This window comes from Nicotiana tabacum, chromosome 18 (assembly GCF_000715075.1).
Source record: "Nicotiana tabacum cultivar K326 chromosome 18, ASM71507v2, whole genome shotgun sequence".
NCBI lineage: Eukaryota > Viridiplantae > Streptophyta > Magnoliopsida > Solanales > Solanaceae > Nicotiana > Nicotiana tabacum.
In genome coordinates, this window is record NC_134097.1 from 157836717 (window position 1) to 157857784 (window position 21068).

The 21068-nt window shown below is 38.4% G+C and overlaps 1 protein-coding gene and 1 pseudogene across 2 annotated transcripts; both read right to left on the reverse strand.

Annotated features, from left to right (window-relative positions):
* The window catches only part of LOC142172782 (U-box domain-containing protein 1-like), a 175313-nt pseudogene that overhangs the window by 21435 nt on the left and 132810 nt on the right, over window positions 1–21068 (reverse strand).
* Window positions 17828–20687, reverse strand: LOC107797631 (receptor-like protein Cf-9). 2 transcript variants are annotated; one of them, XM_016620532.2, is made up of 3 exons: window positions 20207–20684; window positions 18030–19717; window positions 17828–17942 (listed from the first exon to the last, which is right to left on the reverse strand). In XM_016620532.2, the coding sequence occupies exons 1-2, from the start codon at window positions 20604–20606 to the stop codon at window positions 18039–18041; spliced, it is 2079 nt and encodes a 692-aa protein (XP_016476018.1). In that variant the 5' UTR covers window positions 20607–20684; the 3' UTR covers window positions 17828–17942; window positions 18030–18038. The 2 variants fall into 2 exon arrangements, with proteins under 2 accessions (XP_016476018.1, XP_016476017.1); XM_016620531.2 differs by having other exon boundaries at window positions 18030–20687.

Below are 21068 nucleotides of genomic sequence, written 5' to 3' on the forward strand. Positions count from 1 at the left end.
TCTGATGAATCTTTCTCCTGAGATACCAAAAAACAAAAAATCTTAGTCTGATGAATCTTTCTCCTAAGATACCAAAAAGAAAAGACCTAGTCTGATGAACCTTCTCCTAGGATCAAAATCTTAGTCTGACGAATTTTTCTCCTAAGATAGAGACCTAGTCTGACGAACCTTCTCCTAGGATCAAAATCTCAGTCTGATGAATCTTTCTCCTGAGATACCAAAAAGAAAAAAAACCTAGTCTGATGAACCTTCTCCTAGGATCAAAATCTTAGTCTGACGAATTTTTCTCCTAAGATAGAGACCTAGTCTGACGAACCTTCTCCTAGGATCCAAATCTTAGTCTGATGAATCCTTCTCCTGAGATACCAAAAGAAAAAAAAACCTAGTCTGATGAACCTTCTCCTAGGATCAAAATCTTAGTCCGATGAATTTTTCTCCTAAGATAGAGACCTAGTTTGACGAACCTTCTCCTAGGATCCAAATCTTAGTCTGATGAATCTTTCTCCTAAGATAACCAAAAACAAAAAAAATGATGACCTAGTCTGATGAACCTTCTCCTAGGATCAAAATCTTAGTCTGACGAATTTTTCTCCTAAGATAGAGACCTAGTCTGACGAACCTTCTCCTAGGATCAAAATCTTAGTCCGATGAATCTTTCTCCTAAGATGCTAAAAAAACATTTTTGAAAAAAAAGGAAAAAAAAAGAAAGAAAAAAAGAGTCATTTTCCTAAACCCAGGCGCCCACCTGTATAACGAGAGGAATACATTCCAGTTTTTACTTTCAAGTGTTGAAATTGGGAGCCCGCCCATAATAACAGAGGCATACATTCAGTTCTTACTTTCAAGTGTTGAAATTGGGAGCCCGCCCATAGAACAGAGGAATACATTTCAGTCCTTACATTTCAAGCATTGAAGTTAGGCGCCCACCTGTATAACAAGGGAATACATCCTAATCTAGTATTTAGTTCACTCTCAGCACTGCATCAGTAGTATCAGTGGGCTACGATTTTGCTAACGACTCACAAACCTTCCCAGTGCAAACTGGGTTAGGAAATTTTGTTTGTTTTGTTTGTTTTGATTTTCAGGGGCCTGCCTGTAGAGCAGAGGATTGTTATATGTCAAAGATTGAAGAAGTTAGGGGCCCGCCTGTAGAACAGCGGGATCGTTCAAAGTCAAGCCGTAACCCATTGGAAGGCAGAAAGCCACAACAAAAATTCCCTGCACTCAATCCAAGATAGAAGCAACAAGAATCTCGCCCCAAGAATGCGAGTCAACAGTCTGAGAGGGTCAACAAAAGCTAGTCACAGAAACAAAAAGAAAAAAAAAAGAAGAAAAAGAAAAAAGAGAAAAATGAATGAATCCGAAGCACGGATGTGGAGAACAAGTGTGATCTGCTCAAGAACTAGCGCCTACAACTAGCAAGTATCAAGGTTCAAATCCAAAGTCTGTATGAAGCACCATTCAAGACTCAAGACCAAGTTTCAGAAGACTTAAAGAGTTAGGAATCCTTGTAACTAGTAGCTGATAGGCTTAGTTAGTCTTTTTCAGTTTTCAGTTTTGTTGTAACGACAGGACCGCGGACCGGAACCTCAACGGAACGGCACCTCGATCGGCTCTCCACCTCGGTACACTTCACTATCTCTCTCATTCCCGAACTACACGTGGCCTGATTCCTGTATAACCAAGGATATGTAGGCAGCTCAGATACCAGGGCTCGGTCACATTCTCTCCCTTTCCTTAAGTGTAGTCCGTCCAAGTAATGGTCGGGTCAAAAAAACGTCTAGTCGTTCTTTGTCGGAAAACTCTTCGTGTTTCCAGTCAAAGAGGGGCAGCTGTAAGCACGTGATTTTTGACCCTCCCCGAGAATTTTCATATTTTTAGCGTGAATATGTGAAATTGGGTCTAGTATAGCTATTTTAACTATTTTACCTTATTTTGTTGCAAAAAGAAAAAAAATCACAAAATATATATATATAAATTTTAGTTTATGTATTTCTCATAAACTTGAAAAATACAAAAAATGCACTTTATTTTTATACCTTATATAATTTCGAAAAATACAAAAATAATAATTCTATTAAAGTTTTATAGGCATTTTTAACTTTGAAAAAATACAAAAATATTACCTCATATTTTATCTTAATATTTAAAACGAAAATTACAAAAAATATAGTTTCATTAATATTTTGTAGCTATTTTAAATCTTGAAAAAATATTCAAAAGATATAGTTTTGTTTAAATACTAGTCTTATTTTTGGTAGTTATTTTGCTTACATAGGACTAGTTAAGCAACGTGTTCCTATTTCTCGGGTCCTGGCAAAAGAATAATATTCAGGTTTAAACTACCCGGTTTTAGGCCTAATTTTCGGACCTAGCCCATAATAAACCGTGTCCAGGACACGTGGGGAACCCCACCACGCGTGGGGGACATATGCCTCGAACCCCACAACGCGTGGGGCTCATTTTTCTTGGCAAAACATTACAAAACACGGACAGAAAGCCAAAGGAAGGGGGACCCTTTTTGAAAAAAATCCGGAAGAAGTATTGTACCTCTTTCTTCTTCAACAAGAGGAAGAAGAAGAAAACCCAGGCACCACCCCCATCCCGTCGCCTTTCCGACGTTAAACCACCACCAAACAGACCCCACGACCACCCTCCTCCTCCATCACCCCCGTCCAAACACCATCGCCCAAACACCATAACCACCGTCCTCACGAAAACCAGCAGAAAAACCACCCAGGCACCACCCCCATCCCGTCGCCTTTCCGACGTTAAACCACCACCAAACAGACCCCAAAACCATCGTCAACCTCCCCGCGTCCAAACCCAACACCAGTCCAACAGCGTCTCGCCTGCGTCGTCTAAACTACCAGCCCGACGAGTAGCAGCAGCGTTGCCACCTTCACTGCCTCCTCGCCACTGTCCTCACCTTCCCGGCGTAACCCACCAAACCAATCGTGGCACTCACCTTACGTCCGAACGACATCGCCATCTTCCTCCGTGAACTCACCATGGCTGCCTCCACCAGCTCCCTCCATTGAAACCAGCTCCACACGCATCTCGTTCACCACCCAAACCGTCTCGACCTTAACCCAAAACCACCAGTCCGCCGTAGCCACCACCCAAACGATCACCCTACTGTCCGAACGACCCCTTTGGTTCATATCCACGTACCAACTGCTACGTCAAAATATACAGTAGCCACCAACATTCTTGGGCGTTGACAGTTTTGGGGTCCAAGCTTTCCATCGAGGTCATCTTTGGTTTGTCGAGGTGTTAGTCCGAGGTTTCGTCGTTGTTCCGCGTACAGTGAGGTCTGGTTTGAATTCCGTCGGGGTCGTGTTTGTCGTCCTGAGTTGGTCGAGGTTCAAAGGTTAGTAAACCTCGATGTATTAGTTAAAGGAACTTTACACTAAATGTTCGAAGATGCAATATATAAATTGATACGATGATTTTTTGCTTATGTTTCACCGTATGCATTTTAGTTCATTTTTGTGTTATGTTATTGTTGTTTACTTGATATCACTTGATTTAGTTGTATTAGTAGTCCTAAGACACAGTTTGACGTTGATTCGCTCGTCCCTTCGTTGTCTCAGTTTATTTGGACAAAAATTAGTATTAGTATATGTTTGTTACTACGCCCGAAACACCCATTCACTAGACTCATTTTAGTAAATTTTGACAAGCTATAAGATTTTAATTGTAAAGAAGCCGTAAGATTTAGTATTGCTAAAGGCGTAAAAATGGCATCCCTTTTAAAATAAAAAAAAGATAATAATAAAAATAATAATAATAAATAATAATAATAATAAAAAAAAAAAATGACACGAGCCTCGCCAAATAAAAGGGACAAATCGTGGGGCCCTCACAAAATACATGTATTAAATACTTAGATTCCGGGATGGGTCGTTTAGCAAATTTCACGGCCCTACCCAAAATAATAATGCGCTAGTTGCTTTAGGCGCGCCTTTAATAATGTTATCTCCCTAAACTCGGGTGCACATTTATGTGACCCAAATCCAAATCTCAACGAAATCGAAATGTGTCTCTAGTCACGGGCGCATTGATTGTGGCGTGGCCCGAGATGCATTTCCATGACGTTGCAAATTCCTTTTAAAAATAAGAATGAGATGAGCCTCGCCGAATAAAAATACAAATTGCGGGGCCCTCAGTAAATACTTGTTTTAAATTACTTAGAATTCAGGAGGGCCGCTTAGTGAATTTCGTGGCCTTCCCAAAATAATAACGCAATAGTCTCTTTAGGCGCGTGTTTAATAATTTGCTTTCTTAAGCTCGGGTGTGCATTTCATGCGACCCAAATCCAAATCTCAAAACATCAAATAAAATGCGTTCCGGATTGTGGGTGCATTTTATGTGACGCAGTCCAAAGACGTGTTTTAAGCGACGTTCACATTCTCGTAAAAAACAATAATGATAAAGCGGTTAAAAGATAAAATTTGCACATAAGTTCATACTGTATTTAAAATCAGATAATCAAGCCAAATATAACAGTTGAGCGACCGTGCTAGAACCACGGAACTCGGGAATGCCTAACACCTTCTCCCGGGTTAACAGAATTCCTTATCCGGATTTTCTGGTACGCAGACTATAATATAGAGTCATTATTTTCCTCGATTCGGGATTAAAATTGGTGACTTGGGACACCCTAAATCTCCCAAGTGGCGACTCTGAAATAAATAAACAAATCCCGTTTCGATTGTCCTTTAATTGGAAAAAACTCCCCTGCGCCCCCCGGGCGCGGAAAAAGGAGGTGTGACAGAGGTCAGTCAGCCAGGGGTTGCCCCAGAGGGGGAGGTCGATCAGGGGGTGGCCAGGGTCGATCAGGGGGTGGTCAGACCTGTTTCTATACACTCTTAGGCAGATCCGAAGCAATTGCTTCAGATGTTGTTATCACAGGTATTGTTTCAGTCTGCCACAAAGATGCCTCTACATTATTTTATCCTGGTTTCACCTTTTCTTATGTGTCATCATACTTTGATCGTTATCTGGGTACGCCCCGTGAGTTTCTTGCTTTACCTATTCATGTATCTACCCCGATGGGCGATACTATTGTTGTAGACCGTGTGTACCGATCATGTGTGGTGACTATTGGGGGTCTGGAGACCCGAGTGGATATGTTATTACTGAGTATAGTGGATTTCAATGTCATTTTGGGCATGGATTGGTTATCTTCGTGTCGTGCTATTCTGGACTGTCATTGCTAAGACAGTCACATTGGCTATGCTGGGTATGCTAGGGATTGAGTGGCGAGGTGTGACTGATTATGTTCCTAGTAGAGTGATCTCTTTCTTGAAGGCCCAGCGTATGGTTGGGAAGGGTTGTCTTTCATATCTAGCGTTTGTGAGGGATGTCGGAGTTGAGACCCCCAGTATTGATTCTGTTCCAGTTGTGAGGGATTTTCCCGATGTGTTTCCTGTATACCTACTGGGCATGCCACCGGATAGGGTTATTGATTTTGGTATTGACTGGTGCCGGGCACTCAGCCCATTTCTATTCTGTCGTATCGTATGGCACTAACGGAGTTGAAGGAATTGAAGGAGCAGCTTCAGGAACTCGTGGATAAGGGGTTCATTCGGCCTAGTGTGTCACCTTGGGGTGCGCTGGTTCTGTTTGTGAAGAAGAAGGATGGCACCATGAGAATGTGCATTGATTATAGGCAATTGAACAAGGTAACAATTAAGAACAAGTATCTTTTGCCTCGTAGTGATGATTTATTCGACCAGCTTCAGGGAGTGAGAGTGTTCTCCAAGATTGATCTCCGTTCAGGTTATCACCAGTTGAAGATAATGGACTCGGATATTCTGAAGACAACTTTCAGGACCAGATATGGTCATTTTGAATTCTTGGTGATGTCTTTTGGGCTGACCAATGCCCCAGCAGCGTTCATGCATTTGATGAACAGTGTGTTCCGGCCTTATCTTGACTCGTTTGTCATAGCCTTCATTGATGATATTCTGGTGTATTCGTGTAGTCAAGAGGAGCACGCGAAGCATTTGAGAGTTGTGTTGCAGAGATTGAGGGAGGAGAAACTTTATGCAAAACTCTCCAAGTGTGAGTTTTGGCTTGGTTCAGTGGCTTTCTTGGGGAACGTGGTGTCCAACGAGGGTATTCAGGTTGATCTGAAGAAGATAGAGGTGGTTCAGAGTTGGCCCAGACCGTCCTCAGCCATAGAGATTCGCAGCTTTCTTGGTTGGTAGGCTATTATCGCTGGTTTGTTTAGGGATTCTCATCTATCGCATCGCCCTTGACCAAGTTGACTCAGAAGGGTGCTTCATTTGTATGGTCGGACCAGTGTGAGGAGAGCTTTCAGAAGCTCAAGATAGCTTTGACCACAACTACAATGTTGGTTTTGCCATCAGCTTCAGGTTCATATACCGTGTATTGTGATGCTTCGAGAGTGGGGATCGGTTGTGTGTTGATACAGGAGGGTAGAGTTATTTCTTATGCTTCTTGTCAGTTGAAGCCCCATGAGAAGAACTACCTCATGCATGATTTGGAGTTGACTGCCATAGTTTACGTACTAAAGATTTGGAGGCATTACTTGTATGGCGTATCTTGTGAGGTATTCACTGATCATCGCAGTCTTCAGCATTTGTTCAAGCAAAAGGATCTTAATTTGAGGCAGCAGAGATGGTTGGAGTTGCGTAAGGATTATGATATCACTATATTGTACTATCCAGGAAAGTCCAATGTGGTGGCCGATGCTTTGAGCCACAAAGCAGTGAGTATGGGGAGTTTGGCATATATTCCAGTTGGGGAGAGACCTCTTGTGGTTGATGTTCAGGCCTTGGCCAATCGATTTGTGAGGTTAGATATTTCAGAGCCCATTCGGGTATTGGCTTGTGTGGTTTCTTGATCTTCCTTATATGATCGCATCAGAGAGTGCCCATACGATGATCCACAATTGCTAGTCCTTAAAGACAGAGTTCAGCATGATGATGCGAGAGATGTGACCATCGGCGATGATGGGGTGTTAAAGATGCAGGGCCAGATTTGCGTGCCCAATATTGATGGGCTTTGGGAGTTGATTCTGGAGGAAGCCCATAGCTCGCGGTATTCCATTCATCTAGGTGTCACAAAGATGTATCAGGATTTGAGGCAGCACTATTGGTGGAGAATAATGAAGAAAGATATTGTGGGATTTGTAGCTCGGTGCCTTAACTGTCAGCAGGTGAAATATGAGCATCAGTGACCAGGTGGCTTGTTTCAGCAGATGGTTATTCCTGAGTGGAAGTGGGAGAGGATCACTATGGACTTTGTTGTTAGACTTCTACGGACTTTGAAGAAGTTCAATGCTATTTGGGTAATTGTGGATCGGCTGACCAAGTCCGCGCACTTCATTCCTGTGTGTACTACCTATTCTTCAGAGCGGTTGGCAGGGATCTATGTTTGAGAGATTGTTCGTTTGCATGGTGTCCCAGTTTCCATCATTTCCGATAGAGGTACTCAGTTTACTTCGCAGTTTTGGAGGGCCGTGCAGAGAGAGTTGGGTACTCAGGTAGAGTTGAGCACAGCGTTTCATCCTCAGACGGACAGACAGTCCGAGCGTACTATTCAGATATTGGAGGACATGTTGCGTGCTTGTGTTATTGACTTTGGAGGTTCATGGGATAAGTTTCTACCACTTGCAGAGTTTGCTTATAACAACAGCTACCAGTCGAGTATTCAGATGGCTCCATATGAGGCTTTGTATGGGAGGCGGTGTAGATCTCCAATTGGTTGGTTCAAGCCTGGTGAGGCTAGGCTATTGGGGACAGACTTGGTGCAGGATGCCTTAGAAAAGGTGAAGTGATTCAGGATGGGCTTTGTACAGCGCGGTCGAGGCAAAAGAGTTATGCTGATAGGAAGGTTCGAGATGTGTCCTACATGGTTGGTGAGAAGGTTCCGTTGAAGGTTTCACCCATGAAGGGTGTTATGAGATTTGGGAAGAAAGGGAAATTGAGTCCTCGGTTCATTGGGCCTTTTGAGGTGCTCCGGAGGATTGGGGAAGTGGCTTATGAGCTTGCTTTGTCACCCAGCTTGTCGAGTGTGCATCCGGTAATTCATGTTTCTATGCTCCGGAAGTATATTGGGATCCGTCTCTTGTTTTGGATTTCAGCACGGTTCAGTTGGATGATGATTTGGCCTATGATGTGGAGCTAGTAGCTATTTTGGGTCGTCAGGTTCGGAAGTTGAGGTCAAAGGATATAACTTCAGTGAAAGTGTGGTGGAGAGGTCAGCCCATAGAGGAGGCTACATGGGAGACCGAGCGGGAGATGCGGAGCAGATATCCTCACCTGTTTGAGGCTTCAGGTATGCTTCTTGACTCGTTCGAGGACGAACATTTGTTTAAGTTGGGGAGGATGTGACTACCCGGCCAGTCGTCTCATGAGTTGCCACTCCGTTTTCCCTATTTCTACTTTTCTATGCTTTAATTATCCATGTTATGTGGTATCGGGTTGGTCGGATCGAGTTCTGAAAGGATTTGGCAAGGTTTGAGACACTTAGTCTCTTTAGAGTGAGTTAAAGTTGAAAAAGTCAATCGGATGTTGACTTATGTGTTAGAGGGCTCGGATGTGAGTTATGATGGTTCGGTTAGCTTCGGGAGGTGATTTGTGGCTTAGGAGCGCGATCGGAAAGAATTTTGGAGATCTGTAGTAGATTTAGGCTTGAATTGGCGAAGTTGATATTTTGGCGATTTCTGGTTGATAGGCGAGATTTTATATAGGGGTCGATATGGAATTCCGAGAGTTGCAGTAGCTTCGTTATATCATTTGGGATGTGTGTGCAAAATTTCAGGTCATTCGGACGTGGTTTGGTTGGGTTTGTGATCAAAAGCATATTTTTGAAGATTTTAGAAACTTAGGCTTGAATCCGATGTGTTTAGGATGATTTAATATTGTTTGAGGTGTTCTGATGATTGAAACAAGTTTGAATAAGGTTTTAGGATATGTTGGTGCTTTTGGTTGAGGCCCCGGGGGCCTTGGGATGATTTCGGGTGGTTAACGGAGAAATTGGAATTGTGTTGCAATAGCTGATATTGCTGCTTCTGGTATTTTCGCACCTGCGATTTGGGGACCGCAGGTACGGCACCGCATATGCATTGGAATGGCCGCAGAAGCGGATGAGGAGGAATTTGTCAGGGACCACAGAAGCGGTCAGGATAGCCGTATCTGTGGAGTCGCAGATGCGGAGAGTGTAATGCAGATGTAGAATCTGGTCCCTTAAGTGATTTCCGTAGAAGCGGAGGGTAGACCGCAAATGCGGTACCGCAAATGTGGTTAAAGTGCCGCACATGCGGAAAGGCCTAGGTAGAACATATAAGTTATTTCATTTCGCGAGTTTGAGTTATTCCACCATTTTTGACTTCAGCTTGAGAGCTTTTGGACGATTTGGAAGAGGGATTTCTATGAAACTTCATTAAGGTAAGGATTTTGGACCTAAAACACATTTCTATGGTAGTATATCATGGATTAAGATTGAAATTAAAAGAATTAATGGGCTAAAAATTGAAGAACTAGGGCTTGAGAAATTGGACTTTTGATTTGGGATTTGGAGGACCATTTGGGGTCGGATTTGAGAATTTTTGATATGTATGAACTCGTGGGGAGATAAGGAATCTATTGATGTGAAAATTTATGATTTTCGAGAAAGCGGGACCGGGGCTTGGGTTTTGTTAATTTCGGGTTTTGTGCCTTTTATTGATTGTTTTCGCTTGGGCTTTGTTCCCTTAGTATATTTTGACGTACTCGTTCTGATTTTGGATAGATTTGACGTGCGTGGAGGCTTATGCGAGGGTCAAAGGCATCGCGAGCTAGAGATTTAGCCGATTCGAGGTGAGTAATGATTGTAAATGATGCTCTGAGGGTTTGAAACTCCGGATTGCACATTGAGGTGAGGCACATGCTCGATGACGAGCGTGGGGTCGTGCACTATTGGAGATTGTGACTTGGTCCGTCCCAATTTATGATTTTACCACGTATTTGACTGAAACCCATTTGCTATTATCATGATTTGGGCTGATTGCCATATTTGGGCTTCGTGCTAACTACTTGAACCCTTCGAGGATTTTTATTACTATTTCCTCACTGTTTTAACTTATTACTTGAACTGAGTCATGTTATTTTTCACTTTTTTTACTACTCAGCCATTTTTACTTAGTTTTGAGACTTAAATGATATTTTAAATGATGTTTTGGGCTGAGAAATACTGTTTTACTATTGCCCAAGGGGCTTGTGATGATTTTCAGACCGAGTAAGGCCGAGGGCCTAGTTGTGAGGATACACTGATACTGATATGAGGCCGAGGGCCTGAGATACATATATACGCCACGAGATGGCTTGATTGATATGAGGCCGATGACGTAGATTTGATGCCACAAGATGGCTTGTTATTGCGCTTGGGTCGTAAGGGACCCCTCCCGGAGTCTGTACACCTTCAGTGAGCGCGGGTACCCATTGTGATGCGAGATTGAGCCCGAGGGGCTGGTATTGTTCTGAGATTGAGCTCGAGGGGCTGGTACTGTTCTAAGATGTTGCCCGATGGGCGGACTTGTTGATACTGTGACCGAGAGGCGAACTCTATTTGCTTACTTTATCTTAATTATGTGTCAATTTACCCGTTTTACTGGTTGAAAGCGGATTTTACTTGATTTTTACTGGTTTTACTGATTTTAAGTGATTTACTACTTCATTATAGAATGCCTTGCGCTTTACGTGTTTTCTTACTTTCAGTCATTATTTACATTTGTTACTCACTGAATTGGAGTACTCACTTTACTCCATGCACCCTGTGTGCAGATTCAGGCGTTGTTGGTTTCGCTTCCGAGTGCTGATTCCTCCAGCTTCAGGCGGGTTTTCGGAGATTTTGGGGTAGCTGTTGACGTCCGCAACCCCATGTGTCTACTCCTCTATCATTTCTGTTCATTTCCAAGTAGTTTATGATTTCAAGCAGACTGGTATTATGGTTCATAGATGCTCGTGACTTGTGACACCCCAGTTAGGGCTGTGCTATTCAGTATTATTAATCATGTTTAGACTATTTTTGTGTTGATTAGCTGCTTTAAAAGATGAACTGGGTTAAACTGGCTGGCCTTATCTTCACAAGAGGCGCCATCACGACCGGGTTCAGGGTTAGGGTCGTGACGTCAAGTAATTGGATAAAGGCATAAGCATTTGTGATAGACGTACCTGTTGAATGTTATCAACACTGATCAACAAACCACGTTAAAAATAACTTTTTTTTCCTACTGATCAGAGAGGAATTCTTGCCTAAGATAAGTTCATAAAGATGCTTTACCCATATTAAGAACTTCATACTCATGTATCTTCACAAGTTATAATTTCACATTGTGAAGCTGTTGTAATGAAACAATAACACTAACAATCACACAATAAGTAGGTATCTGTTTAAAATTATACCATATTAACCATAAGCCATTTATTGTACCATGGGACAAACAAAAATCAGAATGTAACAGCTGGTGGAAGACAGTTTAGGACCTAAGTATATTCAATATCATTGATTCATAAAGCTAGCTCGAGACAACACCGTCATTGAGAGGAAAAAAGGCTCAACTTCATTTGCATACGCAACAGATAATAGTATCACACCTCCTTTTTCCGCCCCCGCGAGGGGTGCAAGGGAGTTTTTTTCAATTAAAGGACAATCGAAACGGGATTTATTTATTTATTTCAGAGTCGCCACTTGGGAGATTTAGGGTGTCCCAAGTCACCAATTTTAATCCCGAATCGAGGAAAAGAATGACTCTGTATTACAGTCCGCGAACCAGAAATCCGGATAAGGAATTTTGTTAACCCGGGAGAAGGTATTAGGCATTTCCGAATTCCGGGGTTTTAGCACGGTCGCTCAATTGTCATATTTGGCTCATTTATCTGATTTTTAAACAATTAAGAACTTATATGCAAATTTAACTTTTAAAACCGCTTTTATCATTATTTATTTTATACAAAATTGCAACGTCGTGAAAACGCATCTCGAACCACGCCACAACCAGTGCACACGTGATTTTTTGACGCATTTTGACTTCGTCAAGATCGTGATTTGGGTTACATAAATGTACACCCGTATTTAAGAAAATAACCTTATTAAATATGCGTCAAAATACTACGCGTTATGATACTATTATGTAGGACTGTGAATTTTACTAAATCGCCCATCTCGGAATCTAGGTATTTCCTTATATTAAAAAAAAATAAGATTGGAGGACTGCAATTTTTTGTATTATTTATATTTATTTATTTTTTTAGCGAGATCCTCCCTTATTTTTATGAATACCCTTTAATGACTACATCTTTATTATTACTAAGTTTGTATATAATTATGAAGTCAATCTCTACATACTTAAAAATAACATATTAATTACTAATTTAAAACGAATATTAATGGAAAGTAATATTACTAAAATTATAATTACAAACAACATGGAATTGTCAAAAAATAAAAAAAAACTAATTATCCCATAGTTGGATTAAAATTCATATTGTTAGTATGACTTAAGCTTATTGAAATTAATTATTTACAAATACTGAAAATTGGAAAAAAAAACTTGGTTACTAAACCATATTTCTAAAAATTAAACAATTTAACCTTAACTAACCTTGTTTTAATTCACATCATGTCCTAATACTTGATTGGCAAACTAATTCATGTTTTAACTGAAATTAACTACATGATTCCGATTAACTTAACGTTGACAAAAAACCTTACGTTGACAAAAAACCTTATGAATAAGGAACTCAGTCAATTTTTGCCAAACTGATTCAATAACGCCATTTTTTACGTTATTTCTTCTATTTTGATTATTAAACAGTTTTAATTAGTAATCAGGCTTAAATATATTTCCTAATAATCCGGTTAAGGCGTTATTTAATATATCGCTATAACATGCCTAATTATGCCAAATGACAGTGATTTACAGAATAATAATACATGAATAATCTAAATACAATACAAAAAAAATTAAAACTAAATTAAAAATTTAACACTCCATTCTTCATTTCGGCTTACAAAATGCCAAAATTACAGTTGTGTACCTGATATTGGAAACAAAAGAAGATGAAGATGAGAATCAGCAGCAGTAATAACAATACAGCACATCAACAACAGTCCAGCAGCAGTAACAACCCAGGAACAGAGTTTGCAAATCAGTGGAGCAGTAATCCCAAAAAAACAAAAGCTTCAAGCTTTGATGAAACAACAATTAATTCTGATTTCAAACAATGAAAGAAAGCAGAAGATTTTTTTTTAGTTTTTTTTTATTTTTTAAGTTTAAATATTTTTCTGAATTTTCTCCCTCCTAAATGTTCAGCCCTTTTTTCTCTCTCTTATTTTCTTTCTGTTCTTCTCTATATTCAGATTAGTTCCTCTTTTTGATTCAAGACTTCTACCTATTTATAACACATTCCCAACCCTTTTAATTAACTAAAATCAATCCCGTTCCCCTACCAAACCCATTATCTTCCCACTCATCCCCATTACATTAAATAAATATATCATCACCACCCCATTATATTTTGTCCCCCATGCTTCACTAAACAAATACAAGATTCCTCCCCACTAAATTTTGTCTTGTCCCCCCTTTATATTAAACAACTATATCACAACCCACCCCATTACATTTTGTCCCCCATGCTTCATATAAAAAATTACAAAATGTACAATTCCTAAACTACCCCTCCGACCTTATTGCAATTACTATTTTACCCCCAAACATTCCGCGATTTACCAAATTACCTCATCAGCTATAACAAATCAATTAATCAAACTCAACCAAAATATAGTCAATATGACCAATTTCTACATAAATTCAAACAATAAATCTCATGAACATGATTTCTTCAACATTTCAACAACAAATCACATGAACATGATTGAACAACAAAGAACAACTAAAATTTGATTCAACAATATTTTTAGCAACAAACAAACCTATTTTCAGATTCAACAACAACAACAACAACAACAACAACAAACAAGTATATTCAAATTTCTAAATTCAATAATATTGAACTTAAAACCAACTCTAACAACATTACAACCAACAATTCCTATATTAAACTTAAACAAGATTATGAGACCAATTCAAGAAATAATCATAAATGATAAACAAGAAATCAAACTATACAAATTTCGGATTCAAGATCAACCAAACAAAGTATGAACATGAATGAAAATATTCAATAACAATAACAAACAAACTTTGTTCAAACTTCGAATTAAACTTAAACAAAACAAACAAACATATTCAAATCACTAATCTTCAAATAATCAACTAATCTTTCTTAAATTAAATCCAACAAAACTTATAACAAAGATGCATGATCCAAAAATTAAAACCAAAACATAACTTCGCATTAAATTACTAAATTAAAAACGAACTTCAAACAAGATGAATACGAACTAAATCTATATTAACAACCAACAACGGATTTGAACGATTTAAACTAATACCTTTCTATATTAAAACTAAATCCTCTTAAAATTAATAAAACAAGCTGAAAAATAATTAAATTGGATCTTCAACTTAAATCTAACAACAATATAATTAAACTAACAATTTTTATCTAAAATAAATAAGAAAACTAAAGCAAACTTATACTAATTCCAAATCTGAAAATATCAAACAAATTATGGATGAAATAAAAATTAGAACAACTAACCGTGAATGACCAACGACGAACATCGAACGAACTCTAAACGAAACCAACGAAACTTGGACATAAACGGACTTGAAGACGACAAAGCAACAAGCATCAATAGCAGCAAAGAGGACGATAAAGTGAAGCAGCAAATAGCTGGAAAAAATGCAGCAGCAGTGGCGACGTGGGCAGCAGTAGCAACGCTACTCAACTAGTAGCAGCGATGGAGACGACGATGCTCGTTTGGACGAAGCTTTTGCTTAAGCAGTAGCGGTCGCGAGCAGCAGCAGCACGAAGAGAAGAGACGCAGCAACAGCTGCTCGGAAACGCTTTAATGCAGCAACAAACGCAGCAACGAGGAGCAGACGATGCAGTAAGGGAAGCCATGGATGAGCTCAAACTCGACGATGACGAAGCTCGATGGAGGTGGGCAGCTATGGAGTTGTTGGTGCGTGTGTGTGTGAGTGTGACGGGGTGAGGGGGAAGGGCTGGAGGGGGTGGCGTTGGGTGAGGGGGTAGGGCAGCCATGGCTGCTAGGGAGGGGAGCTTGAGGAAGAAGAAGATAGGGAGGGGGGCGGATGGCTTAGCTCTTAGGGTTTTCTTGATTTTTTTTTGTTTTGCTTTGTTTTATAAAAAATGAAAGAAAAGGGGGTTTGAGTCTCTTTGGGTTATGGACTGGGTCGACCCAGTTCGAAATGGACTGGGTCGTTTGGGAAGATTGGACCATTTTTTGGGCCTGTGGCTTGAAATCGAAGAAGAGGCTCAATTCCGACTTTCTTTATATTTTCGCTCTTTTTTCTTCTTTTATTTCTCTAAAACTAAATTATAAAAATACTTAAATTATTATTAAGAACTAAATTAAGTTATAAAAGCGCAAATTAACTCCAAATAATAATTAACGCACAATTAAGTAATAATTAAGCATAAAATTGTATATTTGTACATTAAATGCTAAAAATGCAAACGATGCCTTTTTTTGTAAATTTTTATTTTTTGTAAACAAATTACTAACAAATTGTAGAATTAAATCCTACATGCAAAATGCGACATATTTTTGTATTTTTTATTAATTTAGCAAATAAACATGCACAGACAAAAACAAATAATTATTCAAAATATCACAAAATACCACAAAATTGCACACCAAGAAAAATTATTTTATTTTTGAATTTTTTTGCGAGTAATTCTCATATAGGGCAAAAATCACGTGCTTACAAATAGTATGGACAACATGTTTCAATTAACAGTTCAAACAAATTTCTGTACACAATCAAGCATGGTATTGAAAATGGTCTTCCACTTAAAGGCTCTTTTCCCACAAAACTATTTGGACGGAAAATATGGCCATAAAGAATCGTAGAACTAGTTCAGAACAGCAATGATATGTATCATTCCCTGTATCTAGGAACTGGTTTTCATTGTCACCCCTGTTACCAGCCTTAATGCTAAGGTAACAAAATCAATATTTCAATCTCTCTTTTGTCAAGTTTGGACAATACGAGTGGCATAAGCTGTTTCTTATAAACATGCTTTCGAGAAGAAAGTCATGATGAGTGCTGACAAGCCATTCAAGTTTTGTTGTATATAATATGTCGAAATGTTAAATAAGAATAAATACAATATTGCTAGAGACATGAATGCTGCTACTGGCTGGTATCTTTTTATGGTTGTTGGTTTTCGAGTTTTTAACTAAAATTGTCATATTAGTTAGATTTTTGAACTCACACACGTACATTGCAACCAGGAAATAAAATGACATTTCTCACTTTTGAGAGTCAAAACGAGATTGTTTTTAGCTAAAATTCTTACCTGGTTGCAATTATGTGTTTTTGCAACTTGGGTTTTCAAGAAGGTTATGAAAATGTTCTGTTTTTTTTGTCGCTTCTTTTCCTTATGATCTGTTAAATATTTGGAGTTATATGTTTGAACTTGGGAAAATGCATAAGTACCCCCTAACTTATACTCGGATTCTCAGCTACACACTTTATCTTTGCGGGAATTCTATTACCCCCTAAATTATTTTTAAATATACCACCTTAAAATTAGACAATCAAAATCTTGGCAAGTGGTGAATTACACGCGCCACTTGTATTTTTATTATTTTTTATTCTTTCTTCTTTTTCTTATCCTTTTTTCTTATTTATCATTATTCTTATTTTTTTGGTTATTTCATTCTCTTTCTTTTTGTTCGGCATAATGGTGGTCGTCGGAATTTCAAGAACACCATTTTTTCCGGCGAATTTTTTTTTTCCGACGATAGATTTTTATCCTGATCTGAGTATATTTTGCTTTGCTTATGAATAGATCATTTTGAGAGTTTAATTTGTGTGTGAAAAGGATAGAAAGAGGAAAAATAAAAACAGAATAAATGGAAGAAAAATGGTAAGATAAAGTCGCCGGTGAATGAATATCCGTCGGAATTAGAGAAGAAACGCAAAAAGAAGTAACAAAAAAAAAAATCGGAAAATCGTTTTTTCTTGCTTCTCACTCTCTCAAAGGAGATCGAAATACACACACTCTGTTACGGGTAAAAACTTACCCGCACCAGGTGTTTACACCAAACCAATAGATACATGTCATGTATCTTGCATATGGACTTCAATCATTTAACCATGGTAAATTATATGCATTCTCATCTAATTAAATTAATTAATCATAGTGAGTTAATATAGTTTGGTGTAAACATCCGGTGTGGGTAAGTATTACCCCTCTGTCACGTCATCATTAAGGATGCAAATAATTCTACTTTAAAATAGTTTGGGGATAATAAAAATCCCGCAAAGGTAAAGTGTGTAGAGGTTTCCTAAGAGATTTTGGGTTAAATGCTCATATTCAGAAGTTATATGCTTGAACTTTAGAGCAATTTTTATCGATTGAGTTAATACCATAAGGAACAAGGAGGAGAAATCAATGAACTAGCATATCAAAGACAGCCTTAGCATGTTAATGTTTAGCTTTCCATTGAAATTACTTCATGTAATTAAGAAAAAAGATAAGAATAACATCATAAATTTATGAACTGGCTTTGCAATCGAATCCAGTTAGTCAACTAATAATAAGGTTGATTATAGAAAGCAATGATATAATTTGAGGCCATGAACTCAACCAATAATCTCTATGCAACAAACTATAGAAAAATGAAAATAAATTGTGTTCGAGTCTCAAAGGAAGAAAACTCATGCCTTTATTCATACGGTAACAAACACTTCATGAAACATCATAATAAACTGTGAAAGATAAAGGCTTAAATTTGCATCTCCAGCAACTTATTAGACTTGAAATCTGCAATGTTCAAAAATGAATTAAGAATTAGAGTTAAAATGGTTAGATTATAATCAAAAGAATCTGCATAGAGATCAAGTTGAATACCTGGACACACTATTGTCTTTTCTTGTGATTTTTTATTCTCGTAACAATTTTGCGTTCCAATTCTTCAACCATCTTGCAAAACCATAATGGATTTTGAGTTGACAGCATTATGTATATTATGGACAGTGCAATAACTAGTCCACAACTGTAACCTATAAGAACCGCCTGCCAACTGATCATTGATGAATCTTCTTCTTCTCCTTGATCTAGCACAACTGGAGTTGTCGCTTGTGTTACTCCGTCATCACCACAGCCTCTTGAGAGTGGAAATCCACGTAACCCATCCATCCCTTGGTATGAACTGTTCTCGAAAGTATCAAATTGATTTCCTTTAGGGATGCATCCAACGAGATGATTGTAAGAGAGATTTAAGACGGCAAGTGATGTTAGAGATGCAAGTTGTTGCGGAATTCCTCCACCAATTTTGTTAAATGAGAGATCCAATGATTCAAGAACAGATAGATGTTGCAGTGATGGTGGTATGTGACACTCCAAGCCATTGTGAGATAAGTTCAGCGTACGAAGTCCAATGAGACCTCCAATAGTACTTGGAATACAACCTTCAAATCTATTCCTTGAGAGATCGATAACCATGTTACTAGTATTCAAAACTCGAGGAAATTCAAGTGTCAATCCCTTTGTTGTAAATATCAAATTAGATGCAATTTGTACATTTGCACTCCAATACCAAAGTGTACTCATGCTCTTATCAATTAGTTTCATCGATTGGAATTTCTCAAAAAGGCCTGCTGGTAAATTCCCACTAAATGCATTGGATGAAAGATCCATAATTTGAAGTTTTGCAAAGAAGTTTTTATTCCTTGAAGCTCTAATGGACCCATGCAACTTATTTGATCTCAAATATAAGATCTTCAAATTCGGTAGGATTCCCAACCATTTTGGAAAAGTGTCGTTCAACACGTTGTTACCTAAATCAAGTAGTTCCAAATACTTGCAATTGATCAAAGATCCTGGGATTTTCCCCTCTAACTTATTCCCATGCAATTTAATGACTTTGAATATGTTTCCAGTACTAAAATTTGCTTGAATTGTCCCAGTAAGATTATTATTGCTTAAATCCAGAACATGAGTACTATCCATCTCGCCCAAACATTCTGGGATTGTTCCCTGTAAATTATTGCTTCCCAGATCTAGCAACTGCACTGTTTTAAGATTGCAGATAGTTGAAGCAATCTGTCCACTGAGATTATTTTGAGAAAGGAGAAGAGATTTTAGGTTCGGCTGGTTTAGTAGTGAATTTGGAATAGGACCTTGCAGCTGATTTTGTGTTAGATCAACTATGCTTAATGTTTTGGACTTGAACTCTTCAATTTTGCCACTGAAATGGTTATTGCTCAACTCTAACCAATCTAGTGATGGGAGGGAGAATATCCAGGATGGTATAGTCCCATTCAAGTAATTAAATGACAAAAAGAGCTCGTTTAGGTTTTGTAGACCACTTACATTGGAAGGAATTGGACCAGTTAGGGAATTGGATGAAATTTCTAAGTACCTAAGTTGCGTCCCATTGAAGCACTCAAGTCGGCCATCCAAGTTATTATTTCCAAGCGATAACCTCTGGAGATTACTGAATTTGAAGAACTGGGAAATTTGTCCTTCAAGTTGGTTATTTCCAAGGTACAAAAGCTCTATGCGAGTTAGATTCCATAGAGGTTTAGGAATAGGCCCTGAGAGATTACAAGAGCTCATGTCCAGTTCATTCAATGAAGTTAAATAGCTAAATGATTCAGGTATATTACCAGTAAAATTCACACTATTGAGATTTAAACCCATGAGAGATGTGCTGCTATTCCATTTGGTCATTGGAAACCTAACTGTGAGCTGGGTATTGCCCCATAAGTTAAGAGATTTCAAGTTGGAAAGGTGAAAAACTTTTTCAGGCAATGTCCCATATAATTGCGTGTATGAAAGTTGTAGAGTTGTTAAATAAGAAGAGAAATTTAGAGGAATGGTGGAAGAGATGTTGACAAAGAAAAGTTCAAGCACTCTTAATTGGGTCAAGTTCTTAAGGAGAAGTTCAAAATTGTGAGGCCCAAGTCTAAGTTCACTATTGATACGAAGAACGTATAATTTAGAAAGATGAGAGATTTCAAAAGGAATTTGACCTGAAAAACTTGTATATAATAAATCAAGATGTGTCAAACTAGAAAACTCACCAAATTTAGGCGAAATGTGCGATCCAGAGAAATCATTATAAGATAAATTAAGCCTTTTGAGATTGGAGAGTTTGAAGAGGCTACTGTTGGAATGAAACTTGCCTTGAAGTTGACTGCAACTGAGGTCAAGCTCAATCACTTGGCCTGTTGTCTTGTCACAACTAACTCCTTCCCATGAGCAACAATCTCTGCTTCTATTCCATGAAATCATTTTAGGATAAGATGTGTGGCAGTAAAAATCCAAATAACCAAGATTGTCAGGATATGTGGTAAACATCTGTTTGAATTGGAGAAGAGCAAGAGCTTGATCTTTGGGGCACAAATGAATTGAGGATGAGGAGAAAGTAAGTCTACAGAGAAGGGCATAAAGCATAAGCAATGCAAGTTTTCCGTAATCCATTTCTGCACTATAAAGATCAAAACAATCAAGAAATCTTTGCTTTGTTGCTCTATTGAATAGTTCTGAGGTATATATATCGCAAAGAAAAGAAAATCTACTACTGCTGCTTTGCAGCAATCACTTCCAGGAAGCTCAACTAGTCATTTTCAGTCAAATTTTTAGTTATCAATTTGTATATATCTTCTCTGCACTTGTCAAGTAATTGGACAAAGATTTAAGTCAAAAATATTATGAAAATAATTTAAGTCTGACAAAAACATTTCAAGTCAAAAATTCAAATAAATTAGGTTTGATTAGTTAGGATAAGAGTACTCCATAGACCTTGACTTACAAGTCAATAATTCATAAACAAATTCAGTACGTAGGACAAAAAGGGAAAAATAGGTCTTCGTTTTCGACTGATATATTCATGTTTATTTTTATTCATAATAATTTCCAAAGATGTAATAAGAATGTTACAGA